The 22,727-nt window shown below is 42.9% G+C and overlaps 1 protein-coding gene across 2 annotated transcripts in view; it reads right to left on the reverse strand.

The window, feature by feature from the left end:
• Window positions 1-22,727, reverse strand: part of LOC308397145 (NACHT, LRR and PYD domains-containing protein 3-like) — a 93,816-nt gene that overhangs the window by 4,641 nt on the left and 66,448 nt on the right. Inside the window, exons 1-10 of one of the 2 annotated variants that reach the window (XM_080882905.1) lie at window positions 18,364-18,485; window positions 17,262-17,387; window positions 17,058-17,177; window positions 15,534-15,612; window positions 15,186-15,372; window positions 13,269-15,057; window positions 12,004-12,177; window positions 9,774-9,947; window positions 3,622-3,795; window positions 140-186 (exon numbers count right to left, since the gene is read on the reverse strand). In XM_080882905.1, coding sequence (XP_080739031.1) covers window positions 140-186; window positions 3,622-3,795; window positions 9,774-9,947; window positions 12,004-12,177; window positions 13,269-15,057; window positions 15,186-15,372; window positions 15,534-15,612; window positions 17,058-17,177; window positions 17,262-17,350 — 2,833 coding nt within the window. In that variant the 5' untranslated portion in view covers window positions 17,351-17,387; window positions 18,364-18,485. Of the gene's footprint in view, window positions 1-139; window positions 187-3,621; window positions 3,796-9,773; window positions 9,948-12,003; window positions 12,178-13,268; window positions 15,058-15,185; window positions 15,373-15,533; window positions 15,613-17,057; window positions 17,178-17,261; window positions 17,388-18,363; window positions 18,486-22,727 lie in introns of those variants that run through there. The other variant, XM_080882908.1, reaches the window with a different exon arrangement.

Below are 22,727 nucleotides of genomic sequence, written 5' to 3' on the forward strand. Positions count from 1 at the left end.
AGAACAAACACAATCCAGCTGCAGTTATTGATCCATCATCTGTTCATTGATTGACACTTTGATGATGACTCCTGACATGATAAAGATGGTTGAATGTGTGCTGCTTTGTTTTCATGAATCCCATTAAAAACACACTTACACTTCCTCAGACCTGGTCTCAACCATCGGACTCCAGCAGGCTCCACCCTGAAAGGAGGAGGGGGGTCAGAGCAGCACAGTCAGCATGCACACATGGACATTACATGGCTCTCACACACACACTGTTACACACTGAGCTCAAAGCTCGGCTCCACTGTTTTATTCAAAGAAATCTACATTTATTTATCAGCACATTTAAAAACAGCTTGAGCCAAAGTGCTGCACAGAGTAGAGAGAAAATAGGAAACATACACAGTAATGACTATAAAGACTGGTCAGGATTGAAAGCTACAGAGTACAAATGTGTTTCCAACCGGCTTTTAAAAATGTCCAGTGTTGGTGACGACCTGATGTGAAGGGCGACTGTTCCAGAGTTTGGCTGCAGCCATCGATAAAGCTCACCTCTGTTTTTACGTCTAGTTCTGGTCAGAAGCTGCTTATCTGCAGACCTGAGGGCTCCACTTGGATTCTTTTGTTAAAGAGAGATAAGATGGAGCCAATCCATTCACAGATTTAAAGACAACCAGATCTGGAAGTGGATTCTACCACGTACTGGTAACCAGTGGAAAAAGCTGGTGATGGGTCGTCTAGCACAGACCCACCGCTGGAACCAGACAATTGATGAGGGAGAGAACTGTGACAGCGCCGTTCCTTCACTTGACCTCAGTCGCTCTCGTCTGCTCCCTCGTAACACTGCTCTTTATTGAGCTTACATGAATATGCACAAGTTCATTATGACGTCTTACACAGGTATGAACAAAGAGTACCAGTCTGTGCATAGTGTGTGTGTGTGTGTGTGTGTCTGTGTCTGTGTGTGTCTGCGTGTGTGTCTGTGTCTGTGTGTGTCTGTGTGTGTCTGTGTGTGTGTGTGTGTGTGTGTGTGTGTGTGTGTGTGTGTGTTCCAGATGTGACCCTGTGACCCCAAAGCTGGTGCTAAGAGTCCAGCGGTCCCCCTAACAAAGGGCTCTTATACTTAACCAGACACAGAGCAGGTGTCCTCCTACACCAGGGGTCTCAAACTCGTGGTCCGTGGGCCAATTGTGACCCGCAGGACGATAGTTTTTGGCCCCACCTTAATATGAAAATGTAATGTTAGTTTGATAATGTATGACACTTTACAGTGTTGTGGGCGGAGCTGAATTAACCCACCAATCAGGGTGGGATATGGATCTCAGGGGACACCAGCCGGGCTTGATGCAAGCAGGGAAACATTTCTCAATGAGTCAAAGTTCCAGCAGCGTTGCCCTGGAGTGTTTCTTTCTTTCCTGTGCCTGGCTGGCTTCCTCCTTTCTATTGGGCAAACGCCGACATTCGCCCCAGCGCGCTGCGTTCACAACACTTCAAAAAAAGTTGTTTTTTTAAGTTGCTGCCCAGCGGGACATTATACGTATATAGATTTATACACACGTCAGTGGGATTTAAAGTTATTTTTCCACAGAGAGAGATCTCATATTAACTCTCACAGTGATGCGTAGGCGGCGGGATAAAAGAAAAGTCATGAACTCAATGCAGCCCAATTTAGTCTGCAGTCACATAGCGACACCTGTTCATCGGCAACAACAGTCCCCGGTAACCCGGACTAATTATAGGGTCGCACCGTAATTTGTGGCTCGATGTTTTTATTTGCATCACTCCGTTTGCATTGCAGCAAACATGAACATTACATATATTTCAATATAATGTAAAAGCAGTCAAAACAACTAACATCAGAAACAGCTGATGTTATTTGTTATATGTCACGGTGTCATTTCCGCTTCTTTCTCCTGTAACAACAGCCCGGCGCCGTGAGCAGTCGCCTGTTTTGCGCTCGCTATCCCTGCACTTTCTACCATCTGCAAACGCCACGGTGTTCGTGTCGTCATGAAAGACATGAACATCGAGCGTAAAAACAAAGGAGACTGCTACCGGCTTTTTATCTGCCGATCGCCGTGCTACGGTTGCAAGAAAAAGAAGCAGAAATTACGTTCTCTACGCTCCAAGCAGATATATGTAATTTACACAGCTACTTTCTCCCCTTAAAATATGCTAAAAGTTTATTTTGTTAGAAATATCTGCTCGGTTTATCAAGATATTGCATATTTGCATAAGTGCTTCGACGTTTTCGGAGACGTCTGTTACCCACCAGCTCGATAGCTAGCCGAGAGATCGAGGGTCACTGAAACCCCCGAGACAGGCACAACTCCCGGCACATCATTTTCAGATCACCGCGGACTTTTGCTACTCGGGTTAAACGTAATATATAAGTCACTTAGACAACCTAAAAATGTTATTGTTGGGCTTTTTTCAGTGTTTTGTTTGTTCGTGAGTAAATCAGTTTGGCTGAGATTAAAGTTATTAGATTAGATTAGATAAAATAAAATTTTATTAATCCCCCGGGTGAGTTCCTCCTTGGTTTTTACACAGCTGACTAAACGTCAAACAGAAAACTAATTAAACAATAATATGAGACGGTCGAGAATTTACGCCAGTGTTCTGTTATATTTTAGATAGCAAGGAGCAGACGGCCGAGTTTATTAAACTCCACCGAGACAGCGGTGACGCTAATCAGAAGGCTAGACCGTCCAATTTCCCCAGCCGTTTACTTCCGGCCTACCCGACCTTCTGAGGACCTGGCCCACGTAGACCGCGAAAGCCGGGTCCTCAGGAGGATGCAGCCCATGAATTTGGACATGACCAATGTGAGCGGCTAATTCTAAGTACGCTGTTGTAAATAGCTAATGCTAATTTAATGTGAGTTAGCATTATCCAAGAATGAAATATTGATTCTAACAGGGCCCATAAACAGCATTAGCTTAGCAGCATTAGCTTATCAGAGTTTCCATCATGGTCACACAAATCCTTAGCAGAGCAAAGTGGCCTACTTAGCAATAGCTGCTCAAGTTGTAGAAAGCAAGGGAAAACAGTATTAGCATTAGCTGCCAAATGTGCACTTGAGAACAAATTTATTGTGAATTCAGCTGTGAATGTAGAGTTTGTCATTATTTAAGCTTCCATTTCCGAATGTTAGCTGCTCCTGTCTGCCTCTTTGTCACACACACAGACTGAAACGATTCACAGCCTTGTTTCATCCTTCTGTCACTATCACTGAGACTGTGGACATACAGCATGGGAAACATACACATGGCTGACACTTTATTAGGTACACAGTGGCCACTATCTCAGGTACACCTGTGACCTAATAAAGTCTTAAGTTACAAAATGTTGTCTCTGTCCAAATATTTATGGACCTAACTGTAGGTCTACTTTTAATGAAACTCTCAACATGACTTATCAGTTATCATTAATGTTCCTGCAAACAGACTCCTTGGAGACCCCTACATAAATATCCATGTACTATCCAGCTAGACTAGTGTGTCTGTCCCTGAAAATATTCCTGCATGTGTCATTGTTCATGTGTCATCTGCAGGAAACAAACAGGAAGTGAGTGAAGGACACAGGAAATGTTTCCAGCTCTTCCTCCTCTATCAGACATTCTCTCCATACCTGAGAGTGTCCAGTCTCCAGCCTGGATCCTTCTGTCCAGCCGTCAGCAGCTTCATTCCTGAGTCTGCTGGATGATTATAGCTCAGGTCCAGCTCTCTCAGATGGGAGGGGTTGGAGCTCAGAGCTGAGGCCAGAGAAGTACAGCCTTCCTCTGTGATCAGACAGCCTGACAGACTGCAGACACACAAAACAACAATCTATCTGTCAACAACCGTTTTCTCTTTGTCACAATAACATCTATCCATTTACATCCATTCAATGTAACTTTTAACTGCCATAAATGTAAATTATGTTAGTTTGTTTAATTTATTGTGTTCATGTATGTTTATTTCCTTTATTTATTGTTGTTCCTTTTGGGGTAGGAACTAATGTTCATTCTGTGTTGCGCACAGGCCCCTTTAAGTGACGTAAAGGGAAATCAAAAGCATGTGCAAGGAAGCAAAGTTAATAAGTTAACTAAGTCAGAAGAAGGAATAAATAAGCAGTTTAAAGTAAAAGAAAGCTGCGAAGAAGAAGAAATTGAGAATTATTTTTGTTAAGTTTTTGTTCCTGAAGCAGACTCATTCCTTCACGGTTACGTGCAGCAGCAAGGTATGTTAACTGTTTGTTTATCGAGTATTTGTTAACTTGGGTTTAAATGTTTATTTGTAATATTTATGTTTGGTCATTCTGTACTTTTATGTAATAACAGTTTGACGGTGGATTTTATGGTGTTTCTGAGGAGAAGTGTGACGGAAGAATAAATCCATCTGTGAATGAAGAACCGTGGTGTCGTGTATTAACTGGAGGGAGTGATAGTAACTTTATTTAAAAGTGACAATTCCCAACAGACAACAACAGTCATCTGAAGCTGTTTAACAGTGTAAGGTAACAGCCTCCAATATTAGAGAGAAAGCCCCAACTGTAAGAGCCAATTAAAGGTTAATTTTATTGGTACTGGTAAAATAATTAGAGGAGAAATATACATGTTTGATGTTAAGAATATAATTTCTAGTTGATTTCAAAATACTGTTTGTTAAAGGTATAGAATATAGAAGTGCGACATTCTAATGCGCTTTTTAGTATTTTGGGCTTCTGGCACACTGTAATTACGTAGTTGGGGAGTCGGATAAGCTGGAAGCAACACAGTTTTTTGACCGAGTCTTGCCATGTAAATTAAAAGTTTCAATAAACATCTTTTTTGCAAGAAAAGTACCTGGACTTGCTCACGTTTCAAATACATGTTGCCGGACTGACTCCTAAAGGCGGTACAGAAGAGTGAAATAGAGACACAGTGCCGCCACTACACCAACCATCAGACAATTGTGGAGATACAGAAATTCTTTTATTGCTGCCATATAATCTGCATCATTATAACTGCATTAATAATGTTCTTTACAGCATTATTCCATCTAATAATATTTCTCACAGTATTGATATTGCATTAAAGTTGTCTATTGAAGATGTTCATTTGAGGATCCTTCCATTATGTTAACTTTTATTACAGGTACGGTCAGAAGTATTTCATACACATTGCATATTTGTGCTTATTTTGAGTTGATGTTCGGTTCATTAAGGGTCTTAAGCTTCACTGGCGTGACTGTCCAGGTGATACATGCTGAGGGAAACTAGAACAGGATGATTCCATGCATGCTTACAACACATATAATCTAGGAATGTGTCAGGCCTGAGGCCTTAACTCATTTGGTGTCTCACTATATTTTACTCTACTTGGCAACAGATGACCAGAGTCAATAATTAGCCCCAGAGACCCTGAGGGCTTGAAGTTTATTACCTTGTAAGGAAGGTGTTACAGAAAAGAAAAGTTCTGTGTCTGTTTATAGCCGTTAAAGATGTACAAGATGTACCATTAACTGTGACCAATGTCTGGAACCTATTTTACTCTGACTATTTTTATTGATGCCATGGGGGGGCGTGTACCCCACTGCTTTGTAAGTGTCCACAACATGTATTTTTGTCAGAAGTTATAGGCTGATGTTTTCTCCTGTGTGTTAATAAACTCATCGTTTGATTGCACTTCTCTGGGGCCTCCGTGGTTTGTCTCACTGCCCTACATGTGGGCGACCGTGGCTCAGGGGGTTGGGAAGTGCATCTGTAACCGGAAGGTCGCCGGTTCGATCCCTGGGCTCTCTGTCCTGGTCGTTGTGTCCTTGGGCAAGACGCTTTACCCTACCCGCCTACTGGTGTTGGCCAGAGGGGCCGATGGCTTCTGTCAGTCTGCCCCAGGGCAGCTGTGGCTACAACTGTAGCTGCCTCCACCAGTGTATGAATGTGAGAGTGAATGAATAGTGGCATTGTAAAGCGCTTTGGGTGCCTTGAAAAGCGCTATATAAATCCAATCCATTATTATTGTTATTATTACATTGATTGATTTCACAACACAATCCACTGTGAGCAGCACTTGGTGATGGTGGGAAGAAGAACTCCCTTTGACACAAAGATCCTCCCAGTGAAAACAGGCTCCAGGAGGAGCATCTACCATGACTGGTTGCAGGGTGAGGGGAAAGAGAAGAGATGAGCTCAGAGAGACAAGAACAAAACAGAGAGACAAAAGTTAAGGACATGCAGTAGTGACATATAAAAGCATCAGGAGTGAAAAGAAGGGAGAAGAAAGCAGAGCATCATGGGAAGTCCACCAACAGCCTGAGCCTATAGCAGCATAACTAAGGAATGGTTCAGGGTCACCTGATCCAGCTCGAACTATAAGCTTTATCAAAAAGGAAAGTTTGAAGCTGATCTTCAAAGTAGAGAGGGTGTCTGTCTCCTGAACTCAAACTGGGAGCTGCTGCCACACCCAGTCCAACATAGCCAGACTGAGTCGTTAGATTAGTCCAACGTAAAGTCAGAAAATCATTATTTATGTCATATTTTAGTGCAAATGTAGAAAAACTGTCCAAAAGTTATTTCTAAATCTGATATTAAACAGTTTAAATGGTGAAAAAAGCTGTAAAGAAAAAAGAAAGGGTCAATAAAAGCCTCTTTAGAGGGTCACCAGTTTAAAACTCAGACATTTAAACTGGTGATTCTCCTTCTCTGCTCCATTTCCTCTCTAGACTTCCTGTTGCCGGGAGGGATTTGATTGGCTGAACGTCCTTTTAGCCTTTCTTTGGTTCTTTGGGTGCTAATCAAAGAGGAAAACACACGAGTCATGTGACGTGACATAAGGAGCGCTCTGATTGGTTGGGATTGACAAACTATGGTGCTGTTTGCGAGCTTCGCTTTGCAGAGGCAAGAAAATCTCTTAGATAGCGATGAGACGCTCCACAGTGACGTTTCCACACTTTGGAGCTTCTGAAGTGCAGATGTTTGGAAATGCTGCTCCAACGTGTGGTTCAAACACTCAGGTCACGTGACCTCAGCTGCCACAGGTGGCATACTTGCTGCTTCCATGTTAGCATGTTAGCTTCAACAGGTGGTCAGTGTGAGAGCAGAAGATGATATCAGTGACATCCAAACAAGGAAGGAAGAGACTGTTGAAGGCAGCGAGCTGTGACTGCTGTGAACAGTGTCCTCACACTATTTTCTCCCTGTGTCAACATACATGAGGCTGCTTCAGCTGCAACACACCACAAACACCTTTATACAACTAAATATACTGAGAGCACACTGCTGTGGTTGCTCTGGTAACCATCCATATATCCAGATGTTTGGGGCCGAGTCTGCTTCCTCATCCTTGGTTAAACCCTCAAAGTTTGATGTGTTTTTTTGTGATTTGGTTTTATTTGTTGTTCTATACACTGTGAAACAAAGCTAAAAGCCCCTGTGGTACAGTGGGGGACTCAAACCCAGGACCCAACCTGCTCCATCAACAGTCAGAAGGATTTTGTTAAGTCTCATTTTCTGTTCATTAGGAAAACATCAATAATGAAGAGCACATGTTTATAGAAGCACATTCAGACCAATGACAACAGTCCATTCACACTGCCCTCCACCTTTTTAAATGTGAGTAAACACATCATGGTTCTGGTGCTGATGTGGTATCAGGGACAGGTGATGATTTTGAACTCAGTCTGAGGTTTGATTACATTGAACCTGCACTGCTTTATCCTGTTTATGACACATTTATACCTAAAGTCTCAGCTGGATAACAAAGAATGAGGAAAAACACATTTGTTGAGAGAATTGTTAATAAATGTGGTGAGAGTGTTGTAATAGTTACAGACAGAACTATGATTTATTTATTTAAATGCATTCCAGGACGTTTTTTACTCACGCTATGTCTCTTCCACGATATTATTTTTCTCTCCTACAACGTATGTTACAATTACATTAGCATGACCATTTATCCAAATTAGGCGATGACATCATTTAGCGACTTCCAGCGACTTTTAGGACAGCCAATAGCAATTTTCCTTACTGAGGAATTGGCAACACTAGCAGCAGTGGGTGGATGACAGCATCATCATGAAGGATCAGTGTGAGAATACATCATCATCCACAAAGAAAACCAGTCTGCGTGTCTGACGCTCTTGTTAGAAAGACGCAGTCGCAGCTTGTGGGTGCAGTTAGCTGGTTTGCTAGTTAGCTGCTCTGCTAGTTAGCTGGGAGCTAACTCACTCGAACATTTGATGCTAAACTGACTAAACTGTGTGAGCAGCATTCATTGCTGCTCTGTGTTACTCTCCAGCCTCTGTTTAACTTAGTCCTCTCAGTTTTTTCCTCCTTACAAACTAGAAAACCTTCTTTTTCAGCTTCTCCTCCACACCTGAGCTGTGGCTAAGGTGGTACCAGCACGCAGGCTCGAGAATGTGGGTGTGTAAACTTCCAATATCTGCTTGGTTTATCAAGATATCGCATATTTGCAAAAGTGCTTTGACGTTTTCGGAGACGTCTGTTACCCACCAACTCGATAGCTAGTCGAGAGCTCGAGGGTCACTGAAGCCGCAGAGAACGGCACAACTCCCGGCACATGATTTTCAGATCACCGCGGACTTTCGCTACTCAGGTTAAAAGTAATATTAGTAACATATGACTGAATCTATATCTCATTTAAAGCTTTCTGTAAATGAAAGAATCAGTGAAAATGAGGCACTTCAGCTGATTTTAAACAAAAACTCTGAACATAACCTGATCCAGACCAGGTTATTGGTTCAGCATCAGTAACCACGGTGATGTAGCCAGGTAGAAACAGAGCTAGACAGACAAACATTTATGCTCACAATCACACATCTCCAGTTAACCCAGCATGCATGTTTTTGGACTGTGGGAGGAAGCAGAGAACCTGAAGACAAAATAATCGATTGATCATATTTTTATTACTAAATGTTTCTGAAAATCAAATTCTGATACCTGAACAAACAGCTCTGTAAAAACCTTCAGAATACAGGAATCGAACTGGAAGGTTTGGTGGATAAAGCACTGCTAAAATAAAGATTTTGGACTCAGAGGAACAGATGGGACATTTCATTGCAAATGAAAGACAGAAAGTGAACAAATATCACAAAAAACCCACCGACACCAATTTCTACATTCAAACTTTGTCAATGGAAAATTGTACTTAGTAGTCAGTATAATCTTTTAATGATATAAGTTTGAATATGGTAGAATACTGCATGTAATCATTTGTGTTTAGAAGTATATAGGTGGTGGCATATTGAAAGAATGTCTCATCCTAGGAGGTCTGTAACATTCCAGGGTGTTCTGGCGTTCACCCCCACATCCTGGGAGCATGGGAGTACCTTGTCTTATTGTTTTACGGTAGGATTAACGTAGCTATATCTGTTTTAGTCTAAGTGCTTTTTGTTTATAGGAACTGTTGGACTTCCAGACGAGCAGGTTGAGGGAAGTCATTTATGGGGTCACACTCTGACACACACTATGGGGTCACACTCTGACACACACACACACACACACACACACACACACACACACCTCCATATTTCAATGTATGGAACAAACGCTCACTGAAGCATATAAATAAAGACCAGGGCAGTGCTCAGGGCCTAGTCTCTGAGCCTCACTCTTGGAGTGTGAGTTCTGGAGGCTGCCCTTGCTAGCAAGAAAATCTGTGTGTTTCTCTTCTCTGATTCTCTACTGAAGAAGGGTTTTAGAATATATCTCTTAACAGACTTTTTTAAAAATCAATTTACTGTTTATGCAGTAATAGAAATCAGGTTTAACATGATCATCAATGGAAAATTTTAAATCCTGACCTGAGAGTTTCCATTTTACAGTGTGGACTCTTCACTCCAGCAGACAGAAGCTTCACTCCTGAATCCTGCAGGTCAGAGTTACTCAGGTCCAGCTGTCTCAGACTAGAGGACTGGGAGCTGAGAGCTGAGGACAGAGCTTCATAGCCTCTCTCTGAGAGCTTACAGTGACTCAGTCTGAAAAATGACAGATAAACATTAAACAAACACTGTTGTTAAGTTGCAATGAGGGTGCACTAAAGAGTTATTAGATTTAGCAATTAATCCTGTTTTTTTACTGAGAGTCAACAAATGGATGACGCTGACATTTGTTAACTGACAATGGTCAATCAATTCTGGTATTCTATTGCAAATGGCAATTTGGCTCCATGTGCCGGGCAGTGCATTAGCACCAAAGTAGCTGACATATTGATCAATAACTTTCTGCTCATTAAATTACCGTATTTTCACGACCATAAGACGCACTGTGCTAAAAGGTGCAGTCTTAGTTATGTGTGCCATTACTGTATTTAACACACACATAAGGCGCACTGGATCATAGGGCGCATACAAGTACCGTTTGCGTATTTAAAAATAAAGCGGGAGCAAACCTGAGTTCGGTACCTTACTCACATTTTTATTACCAGTAATCGTCATCATCAACAACACACAAGCATACAAGTGTGCGTATTTAAAAATAAAGCAGGAGCAAAACAAAGTTTGGTACTCACATTTTTATCATCAATCAAACCCATCGAAGTCCTCATCCTCTGTGTCTGAATTGAACAGCTGCGCTAAATCTCCATCAAACATGCCAGGTTCACTTTCTTCACTGTCAGAGTCACTTTCCGTGCCGTGCGGCTCCTCGGAAATGATGCCGGCTTTTGCGAAAGCTCGAACAACAGTGCCAGCAGACATGTTAGCCCAAGCATCTACAATCCATTGGAAAATTGTGGCGTAACTCGCCCGGCGCTGCCTTCCACTCTTGGTGAAACTGTGGTCTCCACCGGTCATCCATCGCTCCCAGGCCGCTCGCAGCCTTACTTTGAACGGGCGGTTCACACCGATGTCCAGCGGTTGGAGTTCCTTTGTCAGGCCTCCCGGAATGACAGCAAGCTCACAGTTCATTTGCTTCACAAGTTTTTTCACATCGGCTGTGAGATGGGCACGCATAGAGTCACAGATTAAGAGCGATGGTGATGCGTGGAAAAAAACCACCTGGTCTCCTTACATACACCTCCCTCAGCCACTCTTTCATCATTTCCTCATCCATCCAGCCCTTTTCATTTGCCTTAATGATGATTCCTGCTGGAAACTTCTCTTTAGGCAAAGTCTTTCGCTTAAAAATCACCATAGGCGGCAGTTTCTGTCCATTAGCATGGCAGCCAAGCACAACAGTAAAAGAAGACATTTCGTGCCCCGTTGTGCGTATCGCTACCGTGCTGGTCCCCTTCTTCTCCACAGTGTGACTCACCGGGATGTCGAAAGTGAGCGGGACCTCGTCCATATTTGTGATGTGGCTGGGCTGGATGTTTTTGTCGCCGATGTGTTTGCTGCAGTAGGAGCGGAAGACGGCCAGCTTTTCCTTATAATCCGCTGGAAGTTGCTGCGCTACCGTAGTCCTGGTCCGGATGGAAAAATGGCACCGTTTCATAAAAAGTGAAAGTGAAACTGCTTTTAGCCGAATGGTGACCGTCGAAACGCTTCTCCCGCTCGTTCTTTGCTCGATGATCGCCTTATGTCCGCGGAAACTCAGCTGCGTCTTCTTGACCTGTCGGAGCTTGTTTTCCAGCTTCCTCCACTTGCAAACCATCGATTCGTTAATCTTAAATTCTCTCGCCGCTGCTCGATTTCCATGTTCCTCCGCGTAGCTGATGGCCTTCAGTTTAAACTGTGCTTCGTAAGCGTGTCTCTTTGCCATTTTCAGGGTTGTTAAAACAACGATGTCCTGCATAACGCACATACCTGTTCTTTTATACAGGTATGTGCAATAAAGTCAACGCACACACTTCACCCTTTAGCGTTCTCATGGTGTTCTCTACTACGTCCTCCTTACAACACAAAGGGCGCACTGCGCTATAGGGCGCGCCGTACTTTTTGAAGAAAATCTAAGACTTTTAAGTGCGCCTTATGGTTGTGAAAATACGGTATCATAAAACTATTACAGAAGTTTAACTGACTTTTTTCCCATTTAGTGGATTCTTATTGGTTAATTCTGTCAATTGATGAAAAGCACAACATAACTTGATCTCACCTCAGAGTATTCAGTTTACAGTGTGGACTTCTCAGTCCTGCAGAAAGATACCTCACTGCTGGATCCTGCAGGTTGTTGTTACTTAAGTCCAGCTCTCTCAGTGTAGAAGACTGGGAGCTGAGAACTGAGGACAGAGCTTCACAGCCTCTATCTGAGAGATCAGGGACACTCAGCCTAAAAAACAAAATAAAAACACAATTTGAAAAACTGTAATTTGATAACAAACTTATCAAATGACAAGTTAAATGAACTCTCTGACCAGTTTCAGAGACTCAGTCTGGGGGAACAGAAAATATTTTAAAAGTCCACGTAGTAAAGAGATTAGAAATGTGGCAGATGATTATAACTTTAGACCAAAAAGGTCCCTCTCGCTTATATATTTGTTAAAACAAGAATAAACGCTCATCTTGATTTGCTTTGAATTTTTATTGACTTCTTATGCTGATTCATAAAGAATATGACTTCATCTGACCTGAGAGACTGAAAAACAATCAAGCATGCATGATTGAATCTGCCAGCAGCTGCAGATCCTTGGAGCTGTACTGGTGATGCTGATTGTAACATATAGAAGTGAACTCCTCTTCAGCTGAGCAATAAGACCAGAGGAGGAATGAGGGAGTTGATCACCTATGGCTCCATCACAGTCTTTGAACGTCTTCAGTCAGTACAGAATGATGCTGCGAGGCTTTTAACCAGCACATGAAACAGACTGGACATTACGCCAGTTTAATCTCTTCACACTGGTAACCAGTTCATTTTAGGCTTTATTTAAAGTTTTAGTCCTTACTTTAAGTCCCAGTCTATATTTCTGACTTTCTACAATCCTACAGCTCTTCTCACATCTGAGATCTTCCAGTTAAAGGCTGTTACTGGTCCCACTAACTCATTTATTCAGACTCTAGTATTCAGAGTGGCCTTTAACTAGTTTTAGGCTGTATGATGTTCAGTGTTTGCTGTTTAATGTTTTTATCTTCTGTGTTTTTATTGCCTGTTTCTATTGTAAAGCACTTTGTGGTTTTTGACCTGTGAAAGCTGCTGTATGAATAAAGTTTACTTACAGGATGATTCTGGATATGACTTTGATAAAAGCTGAAGTCCAGATATGTCTAAGACACTGACATTTACTGCTGCTATCAAACATTAACTATAATATACTGTATTTAGTGCTGATGATCATGTAAATAAATATGTTTAAATTTTTAAGGGTCCATCACGCATTACACTGTTTATGTTATAAATAAAAGCCTGATCACATGTTTACTTACAGAGCTTTGTTGGAGGCTTTGACCACTGGCAGCAGCCTCAGAAGAGCCTCCTCTGAAGCAGAGTATTTCTTCAGGTCAAACACATCCAGATCTTCTTCTGATGACAGTAAGATGAAGACCAGAGCTGACCACTCAGCAGGAGACAGTTTATCTGTGGAGAGACGTCCTGATCTCAGGGACTGTTGGATCTCCTCCACTAGAGAACGATCATTCAGTTCATTCAGACAGTGGATCAGATTGATGCTTTTCTCTGCAGACAGATTCTCACTGAGCTTCTCCTTGATGTAGTGGACTGTTTTCTTATTGGTCTGTGAGCTACTTCCTGTCTGTGTCAGCAGACCTCGTAGGAGACTCTCATTGGTCTGCAGTGAAAGACCCAGGAGGAAGCGGAGGAACAAGTCCAGGTGTCCATTTGGACTCTGCAAGGCCTTGTTCACAGCACTCTGGTAGAAGTGTTTCTCTGCAGATTCTCTTGTTTCAGACTTCTTGGAGGTTGTTTGTTGTTCTTCCAGCAGATTGAGTCCAGAGTTGATGAAGGTCAGATGGACATGAAGAGCAGCCAGAAACTCCTGAACACTCAGATGGATGAAGCAGAACACCTTGTCCTGGTACAGTCCTCTCTCCTCTTTAAAGATCTGTGTGAACACTCCTGAGTACACTGAGGCTGCTCTGATATCGATGCCACACTCTGTCAGGTCGGATTCATAGAAGATCAGGTTTCCTTTCTGCAGCTGATCAAAAGCCAGTTTTCCCAGAGACTCCATCATCTTCCTGCTCTCTGGACTCCAGTGTGGATCTGTCTCAGCTCCTCCATCATACTTGACCTTCTTCACTTTGGCCTGAACCACCAGGAAGTGGATGTACATCTCAGTCAGGGTCTTGGGCAGCTGTCCTCCCTCTCTGGTTTCCAGCACATCCTCCAGAACTGTAGCAGTGATCCAGCAGAAGACTGGGATGTGGCACATGATGTGGAGGCTTCGTGATGTCTTGATGTGGGAGATGATCCTGCTGGCCTGCTCCTCATCTCTGAATCTCTTCCTGAAGTACTCCTCCTTCTGTGGGTCAGTGAACCCTCTGACCTCTGTCACCATGCCAACACAGTCAGGAGGGATCTGATTGGCTGCTGCAGGTCGTGTGGTTATCCAGAGGCGAGCAGAGGGAAGCAGTTTCCCCCTGATGAGGTTTATCAGCAGCACATCCACTGAGGTGGACTTTCTAGGGTCAGTTAGGATTGTAGTTTTGTGGAAGTCCAGAGGAAGTCGACACTCATCCAGACCATCAAAGATGAACACAACCTGGAAGTCTTCAAAGCTGCAGATTCCTGCTTCTTTGGTTTCAGTAAAGAAGTGATGAACAAGTCCCACCAAGCTGAACTTTTCCTCTTTCAGCACATTCAGCTCTCTGAAAGTGAATGGAAATATGAACTGGATGTCCTGGTTGGCTTTGTCTTCAGCCCAGTCCAGGCTGTATTTCTGTGTTAAGACTGTTTTCCCAATGCCAGCCACTCCCTTTGTCAGCACTGTTCTGATTGGTTCGTCTCTTCCAGGTGAGGCTTTAAAGATGTCTTCTTGTCTGATTGTTGTTTCTGGTCTGTCTGGTTTCCTGGATGCTGCTTCAATCTGTCTGACCTCATGTTCCTCTGCAGTCCCTCCCTCTGTGATGTAGAGCTCTGTGTAGATCTGATTCAGGAGGGTTGGGTTTCCTGCTTTAGCGATGCCCTCAAACACACACTGGAACTTCTTCTTCAGGGTGGATTTAAGGTTACGATGACAAACTGGAGCTTGAAGTTCTGAATAAGAAGAAAAATAAACACTCAATTCCAAAAATAACTAATCTTTAAAACATGTTGCTCCATCTTCCATCTCTGGAAAATGTTCATTTATCCAGCAGCTTAAATCTTTAGATAAATCCTCTTACGTCTCTGCAGACGGTCAGCCAGCTCCTCCTGCTTCATTCTCCTCAGGAAGTCCACTGTGATCTTCACAAATGCCTCTCTGCTGCTGCTCCTCTGACTCTCTAAGCATTCTGGGTAATCTGGACTCAGAACCTTCTGGATCTTCTTCAGCTCGTTCTTCACAAAAGTGATGATGTTGTCCTCCAGCAGCTGGAACAGAATATTTATGAATGAGCCAATCAGACTGAAATCATGGAGCCAAACATCAGATCCATGTTGGACACACTGACGATCCACTGGTCTACAAAGAGCAGCATGGAGATGACTGTGAACAGAACAGATGTAACAGTAGTTGTTGTACATGTACAGACCATAAATATGGAGTCCAGCTGTGTTTGATGCTGCTGGGCAGACTGACCACTGGGAACCTCTGAGCTCTGCTGGTCCACTCTGTGGAGGAACCATGAAGGATTAGATCAACACAGGATAAAGATCCAGGAGTTTCTGCTCAAATAACTTCATCTGAATCAAGTCTGTCAAGTTTTAGACTCTCAGATTCTGAAGATATATTTTCTGTTTTCTATGAACTTTCTTTCATCAGTGATTGAAGTGATGATGTTGCAGAAGCTCAGAGGAAACTTTGAGAAAACTGTGATGAACCATCAACTAATGCTCTCAGGAGGCCAAAGGTCCCTGAATGTAACTGTGCAGCAGATTCATCGAGTGTTTGAAACCTGACCACTTCCATATGTTTTCATTCTAACACAAGAAGTCCTTTTCTCATTGCTTTGATTTGAGTTTTCATTTGAGTTTTCTGAGTCTCGTATTTGGAGTCGAGTCTAATCAATGATCTGACAGAAGAACATTAAAAAGGATTTAGCAGTGCTGTCAAAATTAACATGTAGGGTTAGGGTTAGGGGTTCATCTGTTATCATGATTAACATGATAAAAACCTTTAACACGACACATCTGGAGAGCAGAACGACTCAAAATCCCTGAAATGTTTCTATCAACACAATTCGGGCAGTTTGTCCAAGTAGAGTTACCTTTGCACACGTGCAGATGTGCAGCACATCTGTTAGTGACGGCAGCTGAACCAATCAGCTCAATATGGAAGATGATAAACACACACTGACCTCTCGATGGAAAGTTTGAGCATTAAAAAAATAACAAGACGGACCAGCCGACCAACATGAAGGATTCTGCACATCGTGACAGAAGGAATTTTCTTTTCACCGAAGCACTTCCAGCTTAAAATATCACAACAATGCAAAGCACTGATGACACAACTGCCAAGTGGACAAACTGCAGACCTGTTAGTGTTGTTAATAACATAGTTTTGGTTCCTCGTGTCAAAGACTTGAAGAAGAGTGACAGAGTGTTAGACTGCTGCAGGATCAGTGCCACACTTTCTACCTTCACCTGTAGAGGAAACACAAATCATTCATGTGCATCAACTGAAATCCTCCTTTCCATCATGTGTGCTGTCCAAATATATTTTTAGGGTGGCTGTAGCTCAGGTGGCAGAGCAGGTCAGCCACTAATCAGAAGGTCGGTGGTTCGATCCCAGGCTGCCTCCTGGCTGCATGCCAAATATCCTTGGGCAAGATACTAACCCCATGTTTGCCTACTGGTGGTGGTCAGAGGGCCCGGTGGCGCCTGTGTCCGGCAGCCTCGCCTCTGTCAGTGCGCCCCAGGGCAGCTGTGGCTACAGTGTAGCTTGCTATCGCCAGTGTGTGAATGTGTGTGTGTGAATGGGTGAATGACTGAATGCAGTGTAAAGCGCTTTGGGGTCCTTAATGACTAGAAAAGCATAAATGCAGGCCATTTACTGCAGTTTATATCCAACAACATCAAGCAGTTTAATCAAAGAGTTCATGTTGCTAACAGCTCACCTCTCTGCAGCAGACACAGGCTGGACTTTAAAATTAATGGGACGATCTTCAGACCAGTTACTCCTTAAGGACACACAGCTGGCTTCAGGTTCATGTTTACGTTTAGTTCCTTGTTTCTTCCTGTGAATAATGATGCAGCAGTGATGTGAGTGCTGAGCTGTGACATGGAGAAGAGTCATGGACAGTTAGAGATGGTCATCTCACCTCTGAGCTTTGGTCTGGCTCTCATGTTCCCCACACAGAGTGCTTTTAGAGGGAGGGGCTCCCTCCTCTCTGTCCTCACACTGATCCATGCTGCTCAATTCACATCAGCTCACACACACTTTCTACCTGCAGAGGAAACACAAATCATTCATGTGCACATCAGCTGAAATCCTCCTTTCATCATGTGTGCTGTCCAAATATCAGCTGCTTCTTTCCTGCTTCATCTCAGTGTCAGCTGGATGCAGTCAGACAGCAGTGTGAGGCAGAGGAAGCTGCCATCAGCTGCTCTGCTATCAGTCCACTAGATGGAGCCTGAAGCACACACGATGCATTCACTGACACACACTGATTCACTGTGACTGGAAGCTTCAGTCAGTCCAACACGTGTGAACAACATTTTAAACCTTTCAGCTGATCCAGGATTCAAAGAGGATCAGCAGAGTTAAAGCTTCACACTAATTCTTGCTGCTGAGTTTGCAGAGAACTGCACACACACTGATTCACTGCTAATGAGAAGCTTCTTCCATCCAGTAATTCATCATCCATCAGCTCTGCTGCTGCTCTCAGTCCTGGACTCTGATCACACACTAAAAGCAGCTTTTTAACTCGTGTCTGTAAGAACTGTTAGCGTTAGCTTAGTGTTAGCTTAGTGCTAGCTTAGTGTTAGCTTAGCGTTAGCTTAGCTTTAGCTTAGCATTAACATGCTGTCAGGTGTCTCCTGTGTAAATATTAATCACAGTGACAGTAAAGGAGGTAAAGGGCTGTGACGTCATCACGTACGCTGCGTCCTCTGTGGGCTCTGAGTGAACTCAAAGTACAAACTACAAGTACACAAACACGAACGTAGCTCGGAGTGGCGGACACACTCGGCCTCGTTGGTCCAGCTGTGAGTCCGTTACCGTGAACTATGGAGCGGCAGATTTGTGCTGAACTAAGCTGCACACAGCTGATGTTAGCCAGGAAACATTACACACTGACTTTAATGGAGAGACTGGAAATACAAACACACACAGTTTGTTGTGTGAAGAAATCAAACACGAGCTGAACAAACAGTAAAGTTCCTAAAGACAAACTGTTAAAGGAGGAAACAAAGCAAACTTACAGTTTCTTCACACCAACAACAAGCTCCACTCCACGAAGTTCAGGAAGTGAAATTAAACTTTGAGCCTAATGCTAGTGATGGGACGTTCTGTATCGAGGCTTCGGAGCGTGTGTCGAGTAATGGAGGGGGCGTTTCCGCGAAGCGCGTATCCAGGCTTGCTTCATTTATGGGAGGAGCTGAAAATGATGACGTCCGAAGCCTCGCTGCCCGGCTGTACCACGTGACTGGTTCATGAAGTGGTTCGAACTTTGCCGCGAGATATGACAGCGATATAAACCCCTCAGACTTCAGTCAAAATGTGGGTGTTTGATGGAGAGTTGCGGTTAGTGAGAGTTTGGAGACAGTTTGGAGGTTTATGAGAGTGAGGAGAGAAAGTCAGGAGAGAATGGAGCCAGCTAAGAAGAGGAGGATGTCCTCCCCTGTGTGGGAACATTTTGATCTTATTCCTCCCAACAAGGTATGTAAATTTCTACAGAAGATGTATTTTCATGATACTGATGGTGCAATACAATTTATGTTGAGCTGTCTTGACTTTTGTACAAGGTGAAGTGTTTGCTATGTGCCAGGGAGCTGGGATATAACAACAACATCCATGCTTAGGCACTACAGAGCTTTGCATGAGAATAAGGGGGACACCGATTGTGGAGCAAGACCAGGTGAGCCATCAAATGCAATGATAATATAGGATGCAGTAATGTTACTAAATGATATAACAATATTATACAACTGTTATAAGTTACGTGTGTGATATTTATATTTGTGCTTTGTCTTTATTGTCTTTCCTCAGGAGAACAATCTCAAATAGATGAAGACCTGGTTACCATGGTGATTGAGGACTCCCAGCCATTTAGCATTGTGGAGGACAAAGGATTCAAAAGATTTGTTAAATCATTAAATCCTAGCTATGTTCTCCCCACTAAAAAGGACGTAAAAGCAGTGAAAATTTAGTTTTTACAGAATAAAATGTGAACAGGCAGGACTGAGGCTCAAAGCCTCAGTGTGTAGCTGTTCATACCTCAACGTTACAAAAGCACAACTACTGTCCACACCCCAACCACACCTCACCTCACAGTAAATGATCATTTCCATTTCAAGCATTTCCAAATAATCATTTCCCATACTGCCACTATAAATATACACAGTATACTGCCATCACTACAATATACATGTTTTACACACTCCTTTTGTTGTTGACATTTACAGGCTGTGTGCAAAAGGCCACACTCTTCAAATTCATGCCAGCTATTATTTCTACGTCCAGTAGGTGTCCTGCTAGAGCAAATGAAGCTTCATGAAGCTTCGCGTTGGGGTGAACCAATTGGATGAAAAGCTTCAGTGCTTCATGGGGCTTCATCTGCCCATCACTACCTAATGCGGCGTTTGAGGACACTCGGGAACATCGTAACACTGTGCTGCGTTCAAATAAACCTCGGAAATTCCCAAACCTCTGGCAGGCTGTGATTTATTTCTGCTGGTTTTCCTGTTTGAAGCACAAACATCCGTCATCACTTTGTTGTTTTTCTTCCTGCAGCGTTTGAATATTTCAGCACTGAACTGATGTTTCTTCAAAGCTCATTTCAACCTGTTGAAGTCATGAATGAAAGTGCAGACTGAGCAAAAGTGAATGTTTATGTTTTATTTGTTATGGTGGTGCAGGTGTTGTTCCTGCAACCTTCCGGTTACAGATGAGTTTCCCAATCCACTGAGTCACTGTAACCACCACAGTGACAGGAAGTGTTTGTAAATGACTGAAACACTGAAATGATGCTCAGGTCAGACTCCTTCATCCTTCTCCAGCGTGAGGCCACCCTCAGACCCACAGGACCTTTGACCTCCTGTACACAGCTGGCTTCATCAGCAGCTCGTTCTCTAAACTCCATTTATAACTCAAATATATTTCAGATTTCTGAGCTCTGCTTTGAATCTGTGCCAGCTGACATCACAAAATTCTCATGAGACTCGACACAAGAAATAATCCTGACTGACTTTATTTAAGACTCAGAACATGAGACAAAGTTCAGCCAGCAGCACTGAGACCTGATCCTGAACCCTGAAGCCCTACGACTCATTTCAGCACCACCTGAAAACAAAATCCTACATTTGTGAGCCGGTGTGAGAAAATCCAAAGATACAAACTGAGAATCCAGGCTGTGCACAAAAACAGCCATACAAGGATGCATTTAAGGACAAGAAGACTTTCCAGCATTACGTCTATTAGCTGGGCTTCTTAAATGAAATGATGGACGTGGATCTGTCTCAGCAAGCAGCTTCTTCCTCCATGGATGTCCACGAGCTGCTTTAACCTAAGGGACCCAGCAGAAGGCGGAAGAGGAGGAGGATGGATCAGCGTCTGACACCCTGTGATATCGAATCCCAAGAGGACACAAAACAAAAGAAAATCAAGCGCTCCCTAGAAGAGCAGCATCTGATCACAAGCCTGCATGGGCCAATCACAGCTGGAAGTTTCCTGGATGTGATCTGGATGAGCAGAAGTCAGATGGCCACGGCAGAAAGTACAAGAGCAGTAAAAAATTAAGAGAAAAAGAGAAAAACAGTAGAACAGACTAAGATAAACAGAATGACATAATAGTACGTAGAATAAAATACTTTGTTACAAAGGGGAAAAATTGCACTTGGTGTCATTGCACATCAAGGAGGCAGGACGAGATTTACAATTGTGTATGGGATGTGTGTGTTTGTCTGCACATGTGGGGTCCTCTGCAGAGACCATGTTGTGGAGTCTGACAGCAGTAGGGAGGAAAGACCTGCAAAACCTCTCGGTCACCTGTGCTTGGTGTAAATTCAATGACTCAAGCCGCAGTTGGTCGTCATCTTCATTGAAAAATAAATATGAATAAATGATAACAAAATAAATAATAACTGTAACAGAGACTGAAGAAGATTGTAACAGAGTCCAACAGTCTGCAGTGGCCACCACCGTCTTCACATCACAATTTCCACATGTCTGTGACGTCTCCTTGCCCTTGTACTCATGCCTTGATGAACAAGTAGGTAGAGTTCAAATGTGGGTTTATAACTACAATTTACTGTTAGTGCTGCTGTTTGTGTTTTGTCAGGTTTGTTTCATGAACATTTCTCAGACAGAAGAAGGTGATATTCCAACGGAGCTGAAAAGGAGAGCCGTCGATGCCTTACATTTGAAGAGCAGAGCAGCTGAAGAAAAGCTGTGACTCCACTGTGAGATGGACGCTGTGATTCATCACCAGCAACACACTGACCTGCATTCATCCATAGATGACACTCAGGATGCTGGTTCCACAGCTGTTCCTGTTCACAGCATCCAGTTAGAGAGGAAACTGTATAATGCAATGATGATGTTCCAGCGTCCAGAGAGCCGACACTTTGATGGTGCTGGTCTACTCAGCTTACTTTAGCCTGGGTTGGACTCTATATGAGCAGCTTCCTCTCTGGTTTCACTGTTAAACACACTTGTCTGATTTCACTTGTAAAAGTTGAAAAATAAATATTTTATTGCAAAATTATTTGTTGGTACATTTTTTGAGGGTCAAATATCTTGTTTGATTTGAGGAATGAACTGTTAAGGTGGAAAAAGTGAATCAGGTTAAAATACTTTAAATCAGTGCAGATGTATAATGTAATTTAACATGTTGATAATGGTTGTAGTGGGCTTGTAATGTAAATGTGTTCTGATTAAATGTGACATTAATGCTGACGCTGCATAAACCTGATGAAACAGTTCTATTAGTAGGTCTGTGTGATCAGCATCAGTGGGTTAAGGTGAGGCCTTGACTAGTAGAACGTCATGTTGGTGTTTAACAACACATGAGCCAACATCAGACTCCGAGCGCTACGATGCTAAAGATCAGAAGATCCAGTGTGACATCATCGTTACCTGGCAACAGCAGCCCTCATCTGACTTTATTGGAGGATATTTACACCAGCAACACGGTTTAGTTTGATAGGACGGATTAACAACATGCGCTGTGATATCCAGTTCATCTGTAATAGATACTGGATCTAATCAGTCAGCAGATATCTGATCAGCTTATTTATAATTATACTAGAAACAAACACAACTGTGTTGGTGATTAATGTAAACTTGCATATCAGCCTTTGAAGGTTTTGTAGTATTGAGAACAAAGAGGTTGTGTTAGGGCTGAAAAGCCCGACTTGTTCTCCTCTGCAGGTCATCAAATGCACCACAGAAGTTTGTATTTGCACAGCCTGTATATGTTTGATGGCTTTATTATTCTCTGTTCAAAGACAATAAATGTGGAAAACGTCTCATGTAGAATCAGCTTCATTTAAAATGACTGCAAACATTTAGAGAACATGTGCTGCTGTTTGTCCTACATTTCAACACTGAATGAACCCTGAAAACA

The sequence above is a fragment of the Rhamphochromis sp. 'chilingali' genome, assembly GCF_963969265.1.
Source record: "Rhamphochromis sp. 'chilingali' genome assembly, chromosome: 1".
Classification (NCBI taxonomy): domain Eukaryota; kingdom Metazoa; phylum Chordata; class Actinopteri; order Cichliformes; family Cichlidae; genus Rhamphochromis; species Rhamphochromis sp. 'chilingali'.